The following is a 21,775-nucleotide window of genomic DNA, read 5'->3' as shown; positions in this document are numbered from 1 at the left end:
AGACGAAGGCAGATTAAAAATACCTGCACCAAAAAAACCTACTGCTAATTCTGATGCACTGCCATTTGTTTATATTGGCGATGAAGCCTTTGCATTACGTAACGATTTCATAAAGCCGTATTCACAAAGGCAATTAAATCACAGTAAAAGAATATATAATTATCGGACATGCAGAGCCAGGCGAATTATAGAAAATGTTTTTGGCATTTTAGCTGCTAGATTCCGCATTTTTCAAGCTCCAATAAACATGAAAATTGAAAATATCAATACAGTTGTATTAACTTGCTGTGTGCTGCACAACTTTCTTCGTCGCAAATCAACACATACTTATACTCCTTCTCATGACCTTGATAGGGAAAATCCTGAGACAGGTTTAATAGAGCTCGGACTGAGGTCACAGGACACCTTAGCGCCTTTGGAAGCAACGACTAATCGGAACTCGACTGCCAATGCTAAGAAAGCGCGAGGAGATTTCGAAAAATATTTTAATACTACCGGGGCTGTCACATGGCAAGAAAGTATGATAAGCAATAGATAAATTAAACCAATGTAACAATTTAGTTAAAATGTTTTACCTCAATACAATCTTCGTTGTTTAACGAGTTGGAGTAACTCTCATCAGGAGACATGTTTTCCAAATCGTCCACCATGCTGGATATTGAGCTCGATTCTGTAAAACAAAATGTAAATTGTTAAAATACAACATAATACTCAAACTTGTTTTTTATTATCTCTCCCCTAAGTACCCATTCCTTCATACGGTTAATATTGATGTTGGTATAATTGGTGTAATCCAGTATATCGGGTATTTTCAAAATGTGTTTTCCGCTGTATTCCTCATAACCAAACTGTACCATTAATTTTGATTGATGATTGACGATTTATTGATTGTCTCTGAAGGAACCTAACTCGAGCGATTTTTGATTTTATGATCATTTCTTTTCTTCTTCTTTCGACCATGTCCGATCATAATATGGACCTCCACGGAGTGGAGGTTTGTATTGACAGATTTTGTTTTTACGAGAAATGGATGTCAGCCACTTGCTCAACATATTAGGTCCATACTCTGACTCATACACAAATTGAAATTCAATGTGTACTTGTCAGACCCAGGATTTGAACCTGGGACCCGACCACGACTCAATAAGCCGCGCTTCCACCGCCATGATCGTACCTATATATTATTATTTCTTACCTACCTCAGCAAAGAATAAATAATTTTATTGTGACTAGAAATGATTCATAGCTGTATGTTTTAATTGCTTAATAGTAGCTAATCTAATGCGATGTCACTTTCAGAGATACGACAATGTCATAGTCTGCACGTGTATAATAAATAGCTTTAAAGCATTCCCTCGTACCTATATATTATTATTATTTATTACCTACCTCGGCAAAGAATAAGAAATTTTATTGTGATTAGAAATGATTCATAGCTGTATGTTTTAATTGCTTAATAGTAGCTAATCTAATGCGATGTCACTTTCAGAGCTAGGTACGACAATTTCATAATCTGCACGTGTATAATAAATAGCTTTAAAGCATTCCTACGTACCTTCCATTTGGTCGTTCAAGAACTCCAAATTTTTATAGTACCACAGTTTGGGTAGATAAACTGCGTCTGTGCCGGCTCCGCTTCGATATGATGTCCTTACTTTATTTCTCTCCTTTCTGTAACCCGACCTCAATGTCTGTATTTTCTTTTTAACATCGTCGACCCTTGCCTGCGGCTCCACCTTGATTAAAATCTCCAAAAGTTCCGCATACGCCAAGGACTTGGCATCACGATTCTTGTATAGTGGGCTGGTCGTCTTCCACAACGATGGGTTGTCTTTAAAACAACTAATAAAATCTTCCAAGAAACTTTTCGAATGCACTCGTAGATCTACCATTGTTGTTATCGATGTGAGATGTCCGAACACTTTGAATGACAGTAAAATAATGATGGCGCTGTCGTCCGTCGGCATAGATATAAATAATGTGACGGTAAAGCGTGGTGAACGTACGAATTTCAGCGGCTCGGCGAGTAAAATATCAAACATCTTTGAAATCCAACGAGCCTGGTCTGCGGATTAAAAAGTCCGCAGACCTGGGGTGCTCCACGCGAAAAAAAAGTCCGAAGACTGTAAATCGTCTGACTTGCGTGCCAATGGAGCGCCGGCATAATGAAATCATTACATTCTACAGATTGCTGTTGATAAAATAATAGGCTTTGTTGGTGCCTAACCAATCTTTTTGATTAATTGACAGTAAAGTTGTGATAGTTAAACATACTGTTTGGTAATATATAATGTCTTCCGACAATCCGAAGATATTGTGAAGTGTTTATTTACATAAAATAATATGGTACACAAATATCGCATTATCTACCTATCTTTTTCAACTTTCAATAATTCCTATGTAGATTGTATTCTCATGTGTCACAGAAACTATCTACTTAATATTGACCATTTGGTTAACCTGAAAATTCATCTACAGTTCACTCTGAGTGGCTGTAAGCTAATCAGATCGAACTATGGGACCCATTACAATATGTTTCTTTTAGCTTCGTCGTGGGGTAGATGTTCACATCTGAGCTTACGCTATTCTTACTATTCTCTATTCTTACGAATTAAGTACTAAGATCGGACCAAATAAGTTATGACGTAAAAAATACATTACAGAAAGGCCTGCATTTTGTGGCGTTAGTACCTAGGTACCTACCTATAATTATTTTTCCATCATAAACTAATATTATTTTGTAGACTGGCATCATTGATTATGATTTCGCAATTCTCCTCTGTCAAAAATGTTGACAGCGTTTTGTTTTTCGACTGTTGAAATTATTGTTGTTCTATGTCATTTTGTGTTCTTGTTTTATCCTAAGATACGTACTTTTTTTATTTATATTGTTGAAAATATGGTAATTTTATAGTACTCCATATCGTTTTTGTGATCGAGGTTTTTTGAAACCAAAAACCAAACCAAACCAAAACCTAACAACTTACCATAACCAAAAAATAAGTAAGTAGGTTGTGTCATGTTTTGGGTTATTTTTTCAGTAAGTAGGTAGTGTCTGGTTTTTTGTCTCGAAACACTTTAACCAAAATGACGATATGGAGTACTAACTATACAATTACCGAAAATATATATAGGAATTTATGTTATCTGATATTTATAAATTTAACATGAAATTATACATTTGTGGATGATGAGGTGTGTGGAGATAAAGTCGTATCTAGGAAGTTGTTTGGAAGTTTCGAGGAGAGAGTTTATTTATCGATCTAGAATAAATAAATACGATGATAAAGATGACAGAGTAATGTTATAATCGCGGGTGCGGATGTACTGATGTGATTGACAGATTAATCGGACTGCGAGACTGGACTCGAGTGGAATGACGGTTGACTGTGTCGAGTGACCGGACTCGAGATGAGTGGCTAGTTATGGATTGTCCTCGTTATTTATATCGATGAAATCAATACATTACAAGAGACACTGTCGCAATTAAATAAATCATAATAGATACTTTTGATCTAGGTTATGATTAAGGAAATGCTGACAATCGCTTCCTCCACTTTGATTGGTTTTGACAACAAAACAAAAATATTGAAGTGTGTCACCCTTGTAATGCTGAGTGGTATGATTGTATATTAAATATATATACATAATATTATGCCGAACAAAAATGTTGGTTTTACTCACTTTTTTTTAGTACTGTCAGGAATTTTCATTTGAAGAAGTGATTAGATGTAGACTTAGCTATTTATCAATTTGAAACACCTTTTTCTGACTGTCTTTTATTTGAAATTCAATACATTTATCAAATACGAGTAAGTAACTACATATTTGTTTGATTAAAAAAAATGTTTTGCCCAGCGAGAGGGCGTATTACTTTGATTGGTATCAATATCTCTCTTCTCAGTCGTTCCCTCATGACTGAGCATTGTGACCAGACCACCTTGAAATTCTGTCATATTTTGAGCGACCAAGACTTTCCACCCCTCTCGATCCTCTGCTTCTCTCAAGACAGAGTGAAGGCTGCCCCAGTCCCCGGAGGCTAACCCGAAACCACCACTCCAGGTTATCTGGCCCACGCCGAACAATAAGTCTAAAAAAACTCCAGAATAGTGTCTCAAACATATTGTCGAGATCTGTAGTCTCTGGATGATTGACCGGTTCGTCCTGTGTTCTGTCCAAGAATTATGAAGCATTCGCCGCCAACACCACATTTTGAAGACATCAATTGCCTTTCGCTCCCTTGCCCTCAGGGTCCATGATTCAACACCGTAAAAAAATATGGAGAACTCTTATGTTTGCACAAGTATCATTTTCGTGGCATTTGACATTCTCCAATCCTTCCATATAGCGGTAAGACGTGTCATTGTCTGTGTGTGCCTTCTTATCTTTGCTTCACATTTGCCTTTTCCACTAATGGTTGATTTCAGATATACAACCTCATCCACTGTTTCTAGGTTTTGGAGTATACTTACTGCTGGTAGAAGGTTAATCCGATTGATAACCATTAGTAGATTTACCATCAGTACCCATGGTAAATCATCTACCAGTAGCAAAGGGGGGTGGAGGTAGGCTATTAAGATCCGATATAAATAGAGCACACCAAAGTTTGTAGGTCAAACGTATCTGTTTTCTATGAACTAAGACTATGATGTGTAGATAATATATTTTGTTAGTTTTTATAATTCAATTAAACCCTACCTAATCCATAATAGTCAAAAAATATTCATTTATCTTTTATGGTTTGGCTTAGGCAGGGTAACATGATTTTTAAAAACTAACCAATACCATCTGTAATTTCTACTTTTAATTCAATTAAAACAATTAAGTATGACTAACAAAATGTACACTATTTTTGTCGGATCGCCACAGCCTACCTCCGCTATGATAGCTTGTTTTAGGTAGGGTTCAATTGAATTTTAAAAACTAACACGCACCATCTGCAATTTGTATTTGTAGTTCAATGAAAAACAAATAAGTATGACTGACAAAGTTTAGTGTGCACTATGTATGTCGGATCTTAACAGCCTATATCCACCCTTCGCCACTGAAATCTACTATAGGTGGTATACTGTGGAGTTGTATACGCATCTATCGTGTGACATCATGTGAGAGTGTGTGTTGACAGTTTAATCCTAATACATATAATGCAATGTGTCCATACGTTGCCATGACATTAAGTCCTCAATAGAACTATTCTAACAAGTTAACATGGTAACACCCTTCCGTTATTTTTCTTGATCCAAAATAACAGGGTTTTTCTATCGGGGCAATTCCGTATACAAGGCGTTTATCTACAATATTTGGTAACGCAGTGATAAGCAGGGTAAGCCTCACGGGACTTTTTATCCAATCGGAGATGCTAATCGGATATATTTGACAGTTTACACCCCGGGATAATTAACTGTCTGAATATGATACAGCATATTTGTCACATTGTTTATTGATTTCGGAGTTAAGTGATACGTTAAAATAGCCCTGCAGGTGGCCATGCGCGGCAGCGACTGAAAGTGTAATTTTAAGTATGGTGGTTACTCTGCCTCATATTTTTCTAAAAATAAAACACATTTTTTTAATCAATTGAATCTTGTATGTAATAATTCATAATAAATTTTATTACATTCTACAACAAACATGTGACTCGCACCATAAACTTTAATTACGTACCATAAATATGTACTAATGAAATGATAACATTATTCAATTGTACTTTATTATAATACTGAGATTCAATTATATACTAAGAGTATGTAAAATAAGAAAGATAAAATTATTATCGACTACATTCATTTAAAATAAAATAAGTAAATTTTTCAAACATGGATCTAATGAGGTCGATTGAAAACGAGTGAGTTGCATCGATCGGCTCGGTGAGCCAAATTTTAAATTTAACTAAAATACAGGAACAGGACCCACAAACTGTTTCATCGAAACAATAATTTTAATATATTTTTAATACATGTCTAACAATTTAATGTATCAGCATTCATTGTCTAGTAATATCTATTAGGTATACTACCAATACTACATTGAGACAGTGAGGAATAAGGTTTTCACTATTCCATTTAACACCGTGTCGGATAGATATTATAAATCCATTAAATATTATATTCCTATGGAATTGTACAAACTTCTCATTAATATAATTAAAATTAAAGTTTGTCAACTATCCTCAGTTAATATTTTTTTTTTTTTTTTTATAAAGCTAATATATGACTGGTTTGTTCAATTAGGTAGGTGAGTACCTTGTTTTTATTTTTTAAATATCTAGACAGAATAGAGTATTCCTAAAGCGGAGGTCAGAAACCTTTTTACCATGTACTTAGGGCAAAATATAAATTATGAAAATCACCACGGGCAGATAATAATATATAGATATATTTTTTGACCATATTTTGAGAGCACAATTTTTTTGAAATGTACCTACTAAACCAAATTACATGGTACATGGAAGAAATTTATACGAATAAAATTGGTCGGAATTTACAAGATTTAAAGGAATTTTAAAGTCAGTTGTGGTCACTGTAAAAATGATTCGTGAGCCACTTGGGTACCCTCGAGCGTTGCGTTGACCGTGACAAAATCTATTTTTCACGATGGCATATCATTGTTTGAAAATGAATGACAAATTCCCAACCGAACATAGAGTACCACAGTAAGTATTATATTGTGCTGTTCTGTAAACATGTAAATTATTATTTTTACTCCTGAGTGGCACCCTTTTTTATTAGGAATGGTTGCTAGCCATTGGCCCGACCTATGAGGTCCATGCTATGGATAAATAACACATTGAGAAAACAACACCTACGCAAATAAATTGGAATACCACACCGCGAACACTGGTTGTTTACTGGTATCGTGTAATTCAAACTCTTTTTAATTTGACATTTAACCAATCAAAAGAAGTCTTTTTTGTTACCAACTTATCCCCATATAATTTTTAAATTTATGTTAATGAATAGTGACATACATAATATGCTGTTAAAGCAATATTTTGAAATAACAAAATATATTAAAGTTGCTGTAATTTGATGTGGTGATGCAAAGTAAAATAATGTACACAATATTATGAATTCCAAATGATTTATCTATGCACTTCATAGAACTTATTGTGGTAATGTGGTATGTAATTGTATTAATTTCTTAATAATTGAACTGGGTACATATTTGGTATGTTAATATCATACTAGGTAGAATAGTATGAACGTATGTGATTCTGCATTTGGATAAAAATAAGTAAGGCAATAATGTAAAATAAGCAAAATTTTGTTATTGTCTCACCGTGGCATGGCCATGGAACATAATAATCATGCGTTGTCGTTTTAAAAAGAGCTGCTCTGAAGAACATAGTTATTATCTGATCGGTTTATTATGAGCTCAACAATTCAAAAGTCACCCTATGGTTCAGTCAGTGAATATTGATAAAGTATACTCCCCCTCCCGACTTAATATTTTCTTCACACCCTGTTCTTTATAAAAAAAGAACCTATTTGGATAATAATAATTGATTTGTTTTATAACACTGATGAGCTATCTAATTCCAAAAAAAGATGGGGTGCGATAATGACTTACTGGGTAGGGTAGGTACCACAAATAATTATAAAATTTTTTAGGTGGGTAATAAATTAATAGGATAACAATATTAATTGTAGCGATTACTTTAAATACATCAATATAAATAATTACAAACGATAGCAAGAAAACTTACTCTTTACGGCAACTTTTTATAAAAAAGGCCGAAAGGTCCAAAATATAAAAAATATAATTCGATTATAATAATTTACACGGAAACAAAAAAGTTCCACAATGACATCTACACCGTACCGCACCGCAGTTGCAGATTTCTCTAGGAACATAGTGTATCATATTTTTATAATACCTATCTATTTAATAATTTTATTAATACTTAAAACACCGACCCGATGATTAATCTTCATTGTAACGATCAATGCGAAATATGCACTCGCGAAGGTTGATTCATATACAAAGTTTGTCAGACAGATATGTGATATGGTAAACGCTACAGACGACGGTTATAATTGTCCCGATCGCTGTAAAAGAATGGAACATTCGGAAAGTTCTGAGTACGGCCAGGTATCTGGGGCAGTGCGCCAGGTCTCCCAGTTCGTGCCTGCCGATCTCTTGTCCGCATCCCGCCGCCGCTTCCATGCTCGTCTTGATGTGCTTCAACGACACTATCTTTTGTGCAACATATAGCCTGACGAGGAGCTCAATCGTGAATGTGAGCGTCATTACCAGCACCTGAAATAAAGTTTTATTTATTGATTTATTGTATAAAAAACAGTTCCATTATTATTTAGCATGTGAAGCATAATATTGAATTGTGCGTCATCTTTATTAAACTTTTAGAAGGTAAATATTATTTTCGTCTTATCTATAACCAATATCATAGCGAATATTTCAATATTTTCTTTAAGAATACTTATCTTTTTTATGATTCTTATATTATATAAGAAAATATATTGAAATTTCTTGAATTTTATCAATTTTTGTTATTATTATATATCTGTACATTATCTTTGTTGTATAAATCTTCTAGTAAAATCTAATTAAATACAATTACGTAGGTACCTGTATACTGAAAGATATTTTTAAAAATAAGAAAAGATACTGACTTGGATAAGATTTTAGTGTATGTACTTATATGGATTTAAAAAAATACAACACCAATTATTATAGTGAAGTCGCATAGGTGTATGTAATGACAAAAGGTAGCAAACCAAGGAAAGAATGAAACCGAGCATGAGATGTCACAACAGTTTCATGGCGATGAGATTTTTCGCCTGCAGCGCTAATAATGTCATATAGCATCACTCCTCCAGCCTCAAGGGATGTGGATTTCAAAATTTTAATGCACATCCGAGCTTAGCCAAATAGGAATAGTAAAATGTACCCAGTTAATCAATTTACACAAATTTTAAAATAGAATGACAGGAAGTGGCATTTCCAGTTTGCATTAGAGTTGCATGTTGTCTATGGACGACATTATATTGCATGATTGTCTTATTTGTGGCATTGATATGTGAAATAATTATTTCTCATGCGTAACTCTAAAACAAATCTGTTGATGGATTTGTTTTGTAATTTAAACATTCATAGATACTAATTATAATCTTTTTTTGATAGTTACCTGCACAAAAGATTTTGACCCCACGGGGATGCTAGATTGTGTTTGCATAAATGAAAGGATCATGATGTAGCTCATGATAGAGTTGTGGGTGAAAAATGCTGGGAATAAATTTTCTTGAACTGATCCGAACACATGACGAGGTAGAGAGAAGTAAAGCACCAAACCTGTAATGAAATATAAAAAAATATTCTATTATAAATACCTAAAAAGTTTACTGCACAAGTGCCAGAAATGATTCTTTATGAGTCAAGATGGTTGCAATGTCGATATGATGAACACTTAGATGGGTCACACCTAAACTGGTCTCGACTGCAACATGTCAAATATGTTTGTTGGTATTCACAAAATACATTTTATTTAATGTACCTCCGCACACAGCTTGAAAGTGACATTTTAGTTTTAAAAAAACAGCAGGTGTCGAGAGCAACAAATTTCACCCAAGATGTATAATACCGAAATGCCGCACAATGTTCATTCATTTTGTCTAGCCGCATGATGTCTCTTTCCCGACATTGCATCGCCTATGCGCACAGAAGAAAGATGCAACATTGCGCCAAGTTTGATTTATGGCTATATCCCAGTCGAGACGATTTTTAATGTGAGACTGGGCTTACTCCAGGGCTCGAAATGGACCGGAACGCACCGGAGCGCCGTTCCGGTTCATAAAATCTCCAAAATTGTCGCTCCGTCTCGTGGAAATATTAATTTGACCGTATGAGCTAGATATGCCATATAATAAAAAATCTAACAGACTTATTTTTTTATAAAATACATATACAATTAGATAACAACGTTAATATTTTCATAAAATTATCGAGCGCTCCGGTTCGTGTAATTTACCATTTCGAGCGCTGGCTTACTCTGTACTAAAGATGCCATTCACTTTCTGACACCTCATCTGATTACCTACTGTTACTAAAATACATAAAATATACAAAATAATAAATAAAATTAACATTTAAATAAATTAATTACCTGATACAAATGACATCCACACCAGTGCTCCAAAATGAATGGCGAAACTGGCTAGATAAAGAAATGTCCACAATTGGGTCCTCTGTGTGATCACAGCCGTGGCCGCGGTCTGTTTGGAGATCAGTATGGCCAATATTGTGGATAACATTATCACAACTGTTACGTGGGCCACCGTTTTCGATTTTAAACTGGTGAATAAAAGAAAACATAATTTTAATAACTTTGAATTTATTGCTCTGTCTGCATTTTGACAGGAATAACTACAATATGGCTAAGTCGAAATTATTTTATATTTGGTTAGGTGGTAGAAGGTAGGGAGATGGTAGATGGGTACATACTTTCGATACGATAATTAAAAATAAAGCACTTACAACTTCAAAAACAACAAAATGATAAGATTTATATTGGATAATAAAATATATTGATATAATCAGTAATCAGTCAATCACCAACACAAAATAATTTATTATTAGGTATTATTTAAAATTAATGATTATCGATTTCATTAAAAACATGATAAAGCACTTCATATGTACATTGTAAAAAAAAATGCATGTAGTCTTGTGTTGGTAAATAATAATAATGCATCAATAATTATTAATAACGTAAGTCGCAAAGCCCACTGAAAGCCGAGTAGAATGTTGAGGAGGGCGTGAGGGCAGAGCAAATGCAAGGTAGAGCCCCGCGCTTTCGACAAACCACGCTGCTTCTAGGAGGGACGCGTTTACTAATTTTACGTGTGTATGTATTTTCACAGTAGTCAAATATTCCGAATACTATTTTCTTCCGTAGCATATTTCAACACGGTACCTACACTGCCTCATGATCAGGGCTACTACTTGTTATAATTTTTGAAAAAACTTCTTGTTTTTTTGTTTGTTAAATCCATTATCATTTTATTACAATTTATTTGTTAAATTTCAGACGTTCGCGGTTTACCGATGGATTCGCGATTATTTAGGAATACCGTTCTATATAGTTTCCCATCAAAAATAACAATGTGTCTATATTATAACCTATATATAAAAAAATATTCGACCTCGTATTTATATTCCACTTGAATTTATGTCTTAAGTGTCTAGGACGATTTGGCGCCGGACAACTGGACGCCGCGCAATTCGAAAATAAATAGACGTTATGTACTTATACGTACTTAAAAAAAAATATTATTATTTATATTTAAATTATTATATTATGATTTAATAGTTGGCGAGAATTTAAATATGCACACGTAAATACTGATTTAATCGTCCATATATGTTTAAGTTCCAACGAAAAGAGTTTTTTCTTTTTATATAAAGCCATAGGCATGGTTATTCTCAATCCGCAATAAATAAAACATTATGTTTAGAGTAAAATGAATTAAAACTACTAAGTAGTAGATAGAAACTGATTAAAATTCATCGTCTACGTTCTGTTTACGTGTCTACGACAGTGCGGCGTCCAATTATCCTGGCGTCCAGTTGTCCCATTCCCTGTCTAATAACTTAACAACGTAGATAGGTAGTAAGTACCAGTAGCGAAGGTGGAGGTAGACTGTTAAGATATGCCATAAATAAATAGTGCCCATTAAACTTTGTTAGTCATACGTATTTGTTTTTAATGAACAAGACTACAATTATTTACAGATGGTGTTGGTTAGTTTTTAGAAATCAATTAAACCAAACCATAGTACTTTTGCTATATTTTGGACGAAACGACAAAATTGCGCACACTTTTTCATTCATACTTATTTGTTTTCGTTGGATAAGGAATACATTATGCACATAGTATTGGTTCATTTTTTTATATTCATTAAGCCCTGCCTAAACCAAATTATAATAGATACAAATATTATTCTATCTATAAAATATCCAAAGTTATATATGATTTAATTGCATAATTTTAGATATTTTATAGATAGACGAGTATTTTTTGACTATTATCTATTATGGCTTGGTTTCGCAGGGTTTAATTGAATTTTATAAACTAACAAGCACCATCTGTAAATTATTGTAGTATTATTTCAATGGAAACAAATACGTAGGTATGACTTACAAAGTTTAATGTGCACTATTTATGGCGGAACTTAACATCCTACTTCCATCCTTCGCCACTGGTAGGTACTGCAGAAGAAAGACGATTAATAAGTGATGTTTAACCAAAATATTTTTGTTTATTACGAAAACAACCAACCATGAATGTTTCCACTTAGAATTTGTTTGTTTTTGTTTTATAAATAGATATATTTGATTATTTTGGTAACAAAAAATATGTTCAAAATAATTAAGTACAAGATAAAAAGAACTCATTATAGGTATACAACGTTTTTAAATTATCTGTTGAATCATATTATAAACTTGACTTGACTAGCTTAAACGATCAAAAAAAATTGTACTTGATAGAAATACTGAATAATGAAATGTAATTTCATATTGATTTCCATAATAACGTACGTATATATTATTTAATAATTTAGTTGCTAGGACCCCCTAGCAACCAATAATGGTATCGAAATAACTTTTCATACAAAACAGAATTAACTAAAAATGAATTCAATTCTACTTAAAGATGGCTAAAAGTATTTAAAAAAATGCATTGGCATCGTGTTCTGATGTATTCTAAAAGTTTCAAATGTCTATCTAGTCAGGAAGTTAGTTAAAAATCGATTGCAAGATTTATACCGGACAAATAAGAATACGACCTAAGAAAAACGTTGTAAAATACCGCGAATATTAATTGTTTGGAAAGTATTACATGGCACACGTCCTGCTGTGAAACACAATTAATACTGACGATATAATACATAGTGCAACTGTACCTAAGTAATAACTTATAATTTTCTTTCAGAAAATCTGATAGGATTCTAACTGGCATGAATGACGGTGAAATATACCTAATAAGTCTCACATAATAACAGGCTACAATGATGTTCTACGTTACATGTTAGAACACTGGTTCACAAAGTTAATATATAATTGATTATATTATTATTACACGAGAAGTGATTCACAAATACACAAGAAAATAATCAATCACCTGCTCGGCGCACGTTTTTGAAATTTGGAGTATAACTCTGATGTGAAATGTAAACATTTCCTCCCGAACGTTGTCGTCACAGCCATCCAATCCGGGGAATATTGGTTCTTCTTCGCATCGATTTTGCTCTCGATATTATGTTTTTGTTTGAGTCTGTAATATTGTATTAGCCTCGCAGTTTTCTTATTCACGATGGGATTCATCACCTCGGGGAAGCTGGTGGTCGCCAAACCTTCGTTTGCTTTGTCTCTTGCGCACATTTTAACAACTATTTCACGCGCGTTTTCAATTTTACGAATTGATATTATATTATCTCGCACGCGAGTCGCGCTCAGTGATAATGAGAAATTAACTCTACGGCCGGCAGACGTTCGTATTAAGTTTATATACCGAACCGTGACGTGTACGTAGGTAGGTACATAGTTAGGTAGAAGTCGTACCGCGGTCGCAGTGTGCTCCCCTCTCTACGACAGTCGCTAAGTGGGCCTGTCAAAATCCGTATCAGCTGTAGAATACGACTTTGCGATAATGACAAAATAATGATGCAATTCTTATGTACTCGTATTTCAAGAAAAGCAATTTTCTTACTAGATGCATCTAATATTTGACTTGGCTCAATAATGAGTCACTAATCAAACTTTCATCTGACTTCCAGGATTAATAAGACAATAATTGGCAGCCTACATAACATAAACAAATGTTTATTGATATTTACAATGGCTGCACGTGGGTCCCATGTTCGAATCCTGGGTCTGGCATATACACATATTGTTTTTCAATTTGTGTATAAATCAAGAGTATGGACGTAATAGGTTAAGCAAGTGGCTGACATCCATTTCTCGTAAAAACAAAATCTGTTAATACAAAAAATTCACTCTGTGGAGGCTTTATCCGACTGACTTTGTCTAAAAGATATGCTCACGATGTTAAAGCTATTCATATTAATTTGACTAAATATCGCGGCTTACGAGTCGGCTTATAATGTCGTGGGTGTCGGGTTATAATTCTGGGTTTGGCAAATGCACATTATTGTTTTTCAATTTGTATTTGAAGTCAGAGTATGGACATAGTAGTTTAAGCAAGTGGCTAACATCCATATCTCGTAAAAACAAAATCTGTTAATACAAACCTCCACTCTGTGGAGACCCATTATTATGATCTTATTAGGATCGGACATGGTCGGATAACTACTATATTATTTTAAAGGCAGGTAGAAAGGTAGGGTGTGGAAAGATGCATGTTGGGCGTAACACGGGTGGATCCAACAATAAATAAATGGGTAAGTGTAGAGACTTCGAAGTGAAGATGGATAAGTACTTACTACTTACATCATGGCCCCCGCATCCTGAACCCCCAGGCCAGGATGTTTGACGACTCCCCACCCCTACATATCGCTAAGGGCAGTGTGACGATCTACAGCTGTGTTCCCTACGGCTATTCCGTGAATGATTCCACTTGAGTTATTGAGTCGGCAGCCGGCATCCTAATATTATTTGAAGCACTGATGGCGGCCCTCTTTTGTGGTACATAGTTAAGTAACATGCGACCCTTCTGTATATTGGATAAATAACCATAGGTATTATTAGTCAGGAAATGGATTAGAAATAATTAAGTATACAATAAATGTATAGGTACACGCGAATTACGACCACATTAACTGCTGAGTAGATAATTACTTTTTTTATCACATTTAAATAACATGCTAATTACATCGATCGGCCGCTTGATCGTTACGCGCTAGGTGCGTCTTTAGCGTCCAATGACTTTTAATTAAGTATATCAATCATCATAACACATCAAATTGCATCACACAGCCACATTATTATTCTAAAATGTTAATATTCTTTAAGTAAAATAGCTTTTTTGCAATTAGAGAAACATTGTGGTGTGCGTTTATCTCTCTTAACTGGTAGACCCGCGATGCAGGACCCCCAGGCTAGAGCCTTGTCAGCCCCACTACATCCGTGGACATTGAAGTTAATCGGACGTGTCACGGAACCCCACGTTTGATGTGAAGCATCATTTTTTTAATGCCTGGGAATGTCTCAAGAGCAATTACCCAAGGCTGAGGTCGTCATGCATTCTAATGTGCTTTTACTGAATTTATATGACTTTAATTAAGTTAAGAGTAAATATGGGAGAAGCATGTAGAGGCAAAATTAAAAATTGTAGTAAGTAAAAAAGCAAATACAAAACTGCCAAACAATCTTCACGTTGGCAATATGACGCCGCAAATTTTCTAAATGCAACAAACGTCTTTGTGGCGACCAGGTCGGACGGTCCGATGTGGCCAACAGGTGGTTGAAACGACTTGAGCAGCTCTTCCCTTACACCCATGGACAAATCTTCTCATCCAGTAGAGAGATATTAGTAGACCCGAAGAATCGATGAGATAATTAAGTTTAGCTTAATTACGTGTCAACGAAAGATTTATGAAAGAGAAGAGTGAAAACATCAATGAGATGCATTCGTCCAGCAGTGTATCGAGAGTGAATGAGATGATTATGATATGGAAAGAGGCATTACCAAAACTTAAAAATATTCTCTATTGTCCTCCACCCTATTTTGATAGATTCTAGCCCGTAAAACATATTTTTAATTTTTTAATATGTCTATGAGAAATCAAAAATACTATTGTAATAAACCTCGAATGCTTTCTACGTGAGGTTCAGATGCAATACACTTGAAATAATGTAGGTATTTATTAAGTTTCCACCTTTAAGCTTCTGAGGTACCGACTCTTATCATAAAATTGTATAGGTAAGTAAGTATATTGAAAATAAATCGTGGCGAACCGTTGGTTTATTTAATATATAGGCACCCATTATATTTATGTAAACTAGAGTTCGTACCCAGCTCGCTTGGAAGTTTTCCTTGGTGTATTATTTTACTGTTCATATTACTCTACGAAAAACTAAATAGGTAGGTAATGAATGTGTTGTTCTGGTAGGGTTTTTACAGGGTGATGTCGTTAGCCCTACGCCCAACCCCCTGATATAGGAGGACCGTTTCTCCCTCCACTACCTAATCCACCGGTGTTGGTTACCCGATATCCAGGGCTGGTCGAGTTACCAGATCACCTCGTGGAGGTGAAGGCAGGAATTGGGTGAGAGGGGCTGGGCGATAGCAGATGATACTGTATCGTAACATGCGCATGCATCCCTTAGCCGGCTCGCACATCACAACTCGCCTTGTGTGCCTGACGGCCATAAATCTAAACTTCTGAGACTGCCGGCGAATGTAGCATGCTACAACCTCGCACATCTGCCTAGCGGCAAACGTCAAACGCGAAAAGGGAGAAGTCTCTCGTCTGCCATTTTTATTGTGTTGATTGTATGAACAAACGTCAAACGCGGTGACCAGCGATGAGCGAGCAATGACAGTGTAGACAGAGAAAGAGACAGAAATGGCCGATGGCCGCAGGCTGTGCGCATGCGCGGAATCGACATTTTTCGAGATCGACATGCAGGCTTTGGCCAATGCAACTCGAGGCATGTCGCAGGGTTGCAGAGTCGCAGTTGCATCGGCCAATCTGCGAAGCTCCATTTGATAACGTTTGTTTCTTGGTTTACGATGACGTCACATCGACGAATTCGTCGTAAGACGCATGCGGCGAGTTCTGATGTGCGAGCCCAATTAGAAACCCAGGAGGCAAAAAGATCACGTGGCATATGAAAATACAGAGACTGCGCTGAATTCCATGTGCATAGAATGCCGGAGGATGTACCGACGAGGCGGGTTATGTACGCAACCCCCAAAGGCAAAAGAAGACCTGGGCGGCCGAAATTGAGATGGCTGGACTGCGCCACGGGAGATTTAAAAATGCTCCGTCAATGCAACCGGAGAGTGTCGGCATTGGATCGTCCAGGATGGAGGAAGTTTTTGAAGGAGGCCAAGACCTCCCAAGACCTCCCAAGGGTTGTAGTGCCATAAATGATGATGAATGTATTGTTAGTTTTCTTGTCCGACTTTATAACTTCTGATTGTACAGTTAATTAAAAGTTAAATTATTTTGCCCAAAGATAATATACCTATCAGCATTTGACATAGACGATCTTTCATGACCATGATGGTCGAGCGGTAACTTGTTGGCTTATAATTCCGCGTCTATCAAATTTACATGCTATTTTCTTTAAGCCTTAGAAGTCTTTAAATGCAGACAAACTTTATCTTTTATAATATAGATAACAGTTTTCACAAGATTATTCGGAAACTAATTAGGTACCTACTGACTGCGACATTGAATTATGTGAGTAATCCTAATCACTAAGAACTTACGAAACAATATTATAGAAATTATATTGGCGACTTTATTTTATCACAAGTAAACTTTGATACCGGGAATGAGGTGTTTCCTTTAGAATTCTGATTAATTAAACACAGCTAAGAATTACAAGATAAAAATAACTTTTTATATACAACGTTTTAAAATTTTCTGTTGAATCATATAAACTTGACTTGACTAGCTTAAACGATCAAAAAAAATTGTATTTGATAGAAATAATACTGAAATGTCATTTTGACACTCATGTTGATTTCCATAGTAACGCAGGTATATATTAATAATTTAGTTGCCAGGACCCCAGACCCCTAGCAACCAATAATGGTGTCGAAATAACTTTTCATACAAAACAGAATTAACTGAAAATGAATTCTATTGATAAGATGGCTAAAAGTATTAAACAATGCATTGGCATCGTGTTCTCATATATTTTAAAAGTTTCAAATGTCTAGCTAGTCGGGAAGTTAGTTAAAAATCGATCGCAAGATTTGTACCGGACAAACAACCACCGGACAAATAAGAATACGACATAATAAAAACGTTGTAATTAGACCAGCGGATGTATCTTTTTATATACCTATTCCTGAATAATGCAGAAATCTCAACGTATTTAAGCAAAATACATAGAGTTAAAATTGTATCATTTAGTTAGGTGTTTATCTGTACCCAATAAAATTGTGCGTAGGGTAGGGTAATTGTATATGGACCCTTCTTATTCACTACAAATACAACGAAAATCAATATAATATAGCGTCTACTTATAGGTACACATAAGCAATTAAATAAAATAAATATGATCCGCTCAGATTTAGCAGGACATAGCTGAGTCATGCTAAGCGGACGAAGCCGGTCCTGATCTTTTATGTGGAATGGGTACTGAGATATCCCGGGTCCTGTGGCTAGCTCGGGATGTTTATAGTACCCGGGATTCACAAAAATTAAATAATAAATAGAAATAGGTAGCAGTAAAATGAAAAAGTCTTGATTGTTTCGTTCAGACAACGTGGTGTTTATATTTTGGCTACATCGACACACCATCAATACACTATATTATTCTTACATATTTCCATCACTTAATATTATTGCTTAATCTCTAATTCGCTTTAACTTTAAACTTAATTCTCTATATCCGTTTCTCTAACTAATTTTTCACGTCCATGCGTGGTTATATCGTTTCTTTTTACTCTCCGAGTCGTGGGGTCGATATTGCCTCTTTCAATGGCGACCCTCTACTGACTTTTTTCTCACGCACAGTGTTGCCATCCTTCCCTTACATACTCCTTATTATTAAATTTCTTTGGCTTTCGTCTCTTTTATTCGCAAATCACATTCTTCTCTGATATCCTATTATTATAATAAGATAGAATTCTTCCGTGCTAAGTACATGTTGAATATTTTGACAGTTAATCAAGGAATTTTGGAAGTACGTACGCCCATTGTTGACTAGGAGGTCAGGTGACATGGTTATACCTAATAATTAATTTTATCTATCGGGAGAGGCCCAATAATCATGGGTGTTACAGTACCTACTATATCATTGTGTTTTTTAAATGTGTTATAATGCCCTAACACCAAGAGTTCACAGTTAACGCCTATAAATACAAATACTTATCGGATTATTCCCCATAATGAAATATTCGATCCCCAGGATAGAGCCATATTGCCCCTTCCCTCGTAGGGGTCATTATTCTGATATAATAATACTATGATTAGGTATGTAATGTAATGTTCACTTCCCCACTTCTACTGATGTTGAGGCACCACACTATATTATTATCTAAATTAATGGTTACATATTTTATTGTAATATCATGATATCTATATACTCAGCAACAGGCACTTAATTCGTTTTACATCAAATGCGGTGAAATGTTTTTTTTTACTAATTATATTGGTTGAATCATTTTGTTTTACTAAAATAATCAGAAGTCGAAGATTTCCGGAAGACTTAGTCTTCGTTCAATAAAAACAAAAAAAATACGTATGACTAATAAAGTTTAATGTGCACTATTTATGACGGATATTAACAGCCTATCTCCACCCTTCGCTACTGATATATAGGTATACCTTGGGCATTGCCCAATGTCCATTCCTTAGATTTTAAGTATTGCTTCACTCAAAATATCGTCAACTTTAATTATGTTTTCCTTTCCAAACAAATTGAGGTTTTTATCAAAAATAATGGCTGCTACGCAACTCTTATTCTCTTAGTTTAAAATATTATGATATTATGTTTTGTAATCGAACTTTTTTGTTAGCATGTTAAGCCTTTACTTTGAAGGCTTTCCACTTTAAAATACTTTAAATAAACTACAAAAAGTGCCAGCATTAAAAGACTGTCGACGCCAATTTTTTTTACGGCTTCCGGTACATTAAGTGCATATCTAGGAAATCTGAAAAATATTTTCAATCGACGGCTATAATATTTCTTCGTGCACGTGTATATAATTATTACTACCTAGGTAGAACTACCTACCTATTGTAGTCCAAAATTACGATGGTGTGATATTTTCTCTGAAATATTGTGATAAATTTAATAGAAACATAATAATTATAATATAAGTAGATACATTATTGTTTGGTTATTTACCTAGATAGAGGTTTTTAATTTTGTATTTACCAGAGTATCGACTAAGTAATTAAATCAGTGATTGTGTATCCATCGTCACTAAATGTGGAAATATCTTAATTGTTTTTTTTTTTCAAATTAAACACGTATTCTGATTTAAAGATTGAGAGTTCTATGTTCTGTCTAATGTTCTTGCCTTCCTCCAGTGGCGCACCCAGGGGGGGGGGGGGGCAAGGGGCCCTGGCACCTCCCAAACATGAAAATTATGAGAATGATTTGAAATTGAAAAGCACTATACCTTAGAAAAATTTCGAAACACTAATGTCGGTTTTTTTTAGAAACCTAATCCCTAATGGAACTGTCAAAAACTCGGTGTTCACCCGTCCCGTATTCCGGAGTGGTATAGGTCATGGCTGGGGAGGGCTGACAGGGCTCTAGCCTGGAAGCCCGGGCTGTGGGGGGCCCGGCGCGTCGGGTTGACCAGATAAGTGAGATAAATACACATCATAAATTAGCTTTAATAGTAAAAAAAGTCCCCTGCGGCGCTATTATAATTCATAGCCATAACCATATTAAATTTTATAATTGTGCAATATATTGTCTGATTATTATGTGTCGATACTCGACAGCTCCATTATTAAAGTAGATGTATTAAAAATCGCCAATAATTCACTGTATAAGTAGATACCTACCCTTAATTTGAACTAAAACACAATTTGAAAAACGTTAATGGAGTGTTTCACACTGTCTTTAATCTTAGCGGTAGGTACGGTGCCCGCCAAATATCTCGCACGCTCAACGGTTACCGCCACTATGCCTCAAATTAAAAAAAAAACTAGGAGAAACTGTAAAAATATACCACCGTGTATTGTGAAAATATGTAAAAATAATTATATGAAGAAGAAAAAGAGCCTATGGGACTAATTTATATTCTCCTTGGGCCCCTCCCCCAATATTAAATCCTGAGTGCGCCACTGCCTTCCTCCTTATCCCATATCCTACAAATAAGGATTGTGTGAAAAATAACAATGGAATTTAATTTTTTACTGAAGGTTTGTAGTTAATATCTTTTTTAGGTACCTACCTTATGATTGTTAACTGTTTCTTAGACAATTCCGGCAAAGTATAAAATAATTACTTAGATATCTTTAAAAAAAAAAATCAGCTTTTCTGGAGCCTCTATACCTGTCGATGCCTCGAGCATCCACATACATAAAAACGTCACTGGCAATGATTACATAATAATATGCTCTCTCATTCTGAGGTAATAATCTTCTTCTTCGATAGAACTACATCCTAAATTAAGCTCTGACCTCCTCAATACTTCGCCTCCACGACACTCAGTCCTCCACTGCTATCGTTCAGTCGTCCACCAGCGAGAGATCCCTGGCCTGCGATTTCCTAACTGTCGACTCGTGTGTCACCCGACGACATGACGTAATTGTGACGTAAGCCAATACACGCTCGAGGCAAGCCGCCCAATATACACTGCTCACCATAGATATTATTATGATGAAACACCTATTTGTGTATGGGGACAATGAATAACGCCACTATATGACTAGTGTTATTTTCTCGAATGCTATTATCACTCCGGTAGTACGTCACAATGATGTCATATGACGTCATGTCGACCGGGCGACTGGGACTCGCAAGTTCTAACATAAGGCCCCGGCCTGCGATTTCCTAACTATCGACTCGTGTGTCACCCGACGACATGACGTAATTGTGACGTCAGCCAATACACGCTCGAGGCAAGCCGCCCAACACACAATACTCACCA

The 21,775-nt window shown here is 35.3% G+C and overlaps 1 protein-coding gene across 1 annotated transcript; it reads right to left on the bottom strand.

Moving 5' to 3' along the window:
• Positions 1-6,196: 6,196 nt before the first annotated feature.
• LOC147072458 (uncharacterized) lies at positions 6,197-13,499 on the bottom strand. The gene is made up of 4 exons (XM_085947238.1): positions 13,142-13,499; positions 10,124-10,311; positions 9,149-9,312; positions 6,197-8,259 (listed from the first exon to the last, which is right to left on the bottom strand). The coding sequence occupies exons 1-4, from the start codon at positions 13,399-13,401 to the stop codon at positions 7,975-7,977; spliced, it is 897 nt and encodes a 298-aa protein (XP_085803364.1). The 5' UTR covers positions 13,402-13,499; the 3' UTR covers positions 6,197-7,974.
• Positions 13,500-21,775: the final 8,276 nt, after the last annotated feature.

Source organism: Rhyacophila brunnea, unplaced genomic scaffold (assembly GCF_057557595.1).
Source record: "Rhyacophila brunnea isolate RB1 unplaced genomic scaffold, BYU_Rbru_1.0 scaffold_2, whole genome shotgun sequence".
Lineage (NCBI taxonomy): Eukaryota > Metazoa > Arthropoda > Insecta > Trichoptera > Rhyacophilidae > Rhyacophila > Rhyacophila brunnea.
Note: the sequence above shows the minus strand (reverse complement) of the source record. Positions and strands in the feature narration are given on the sequence as shown.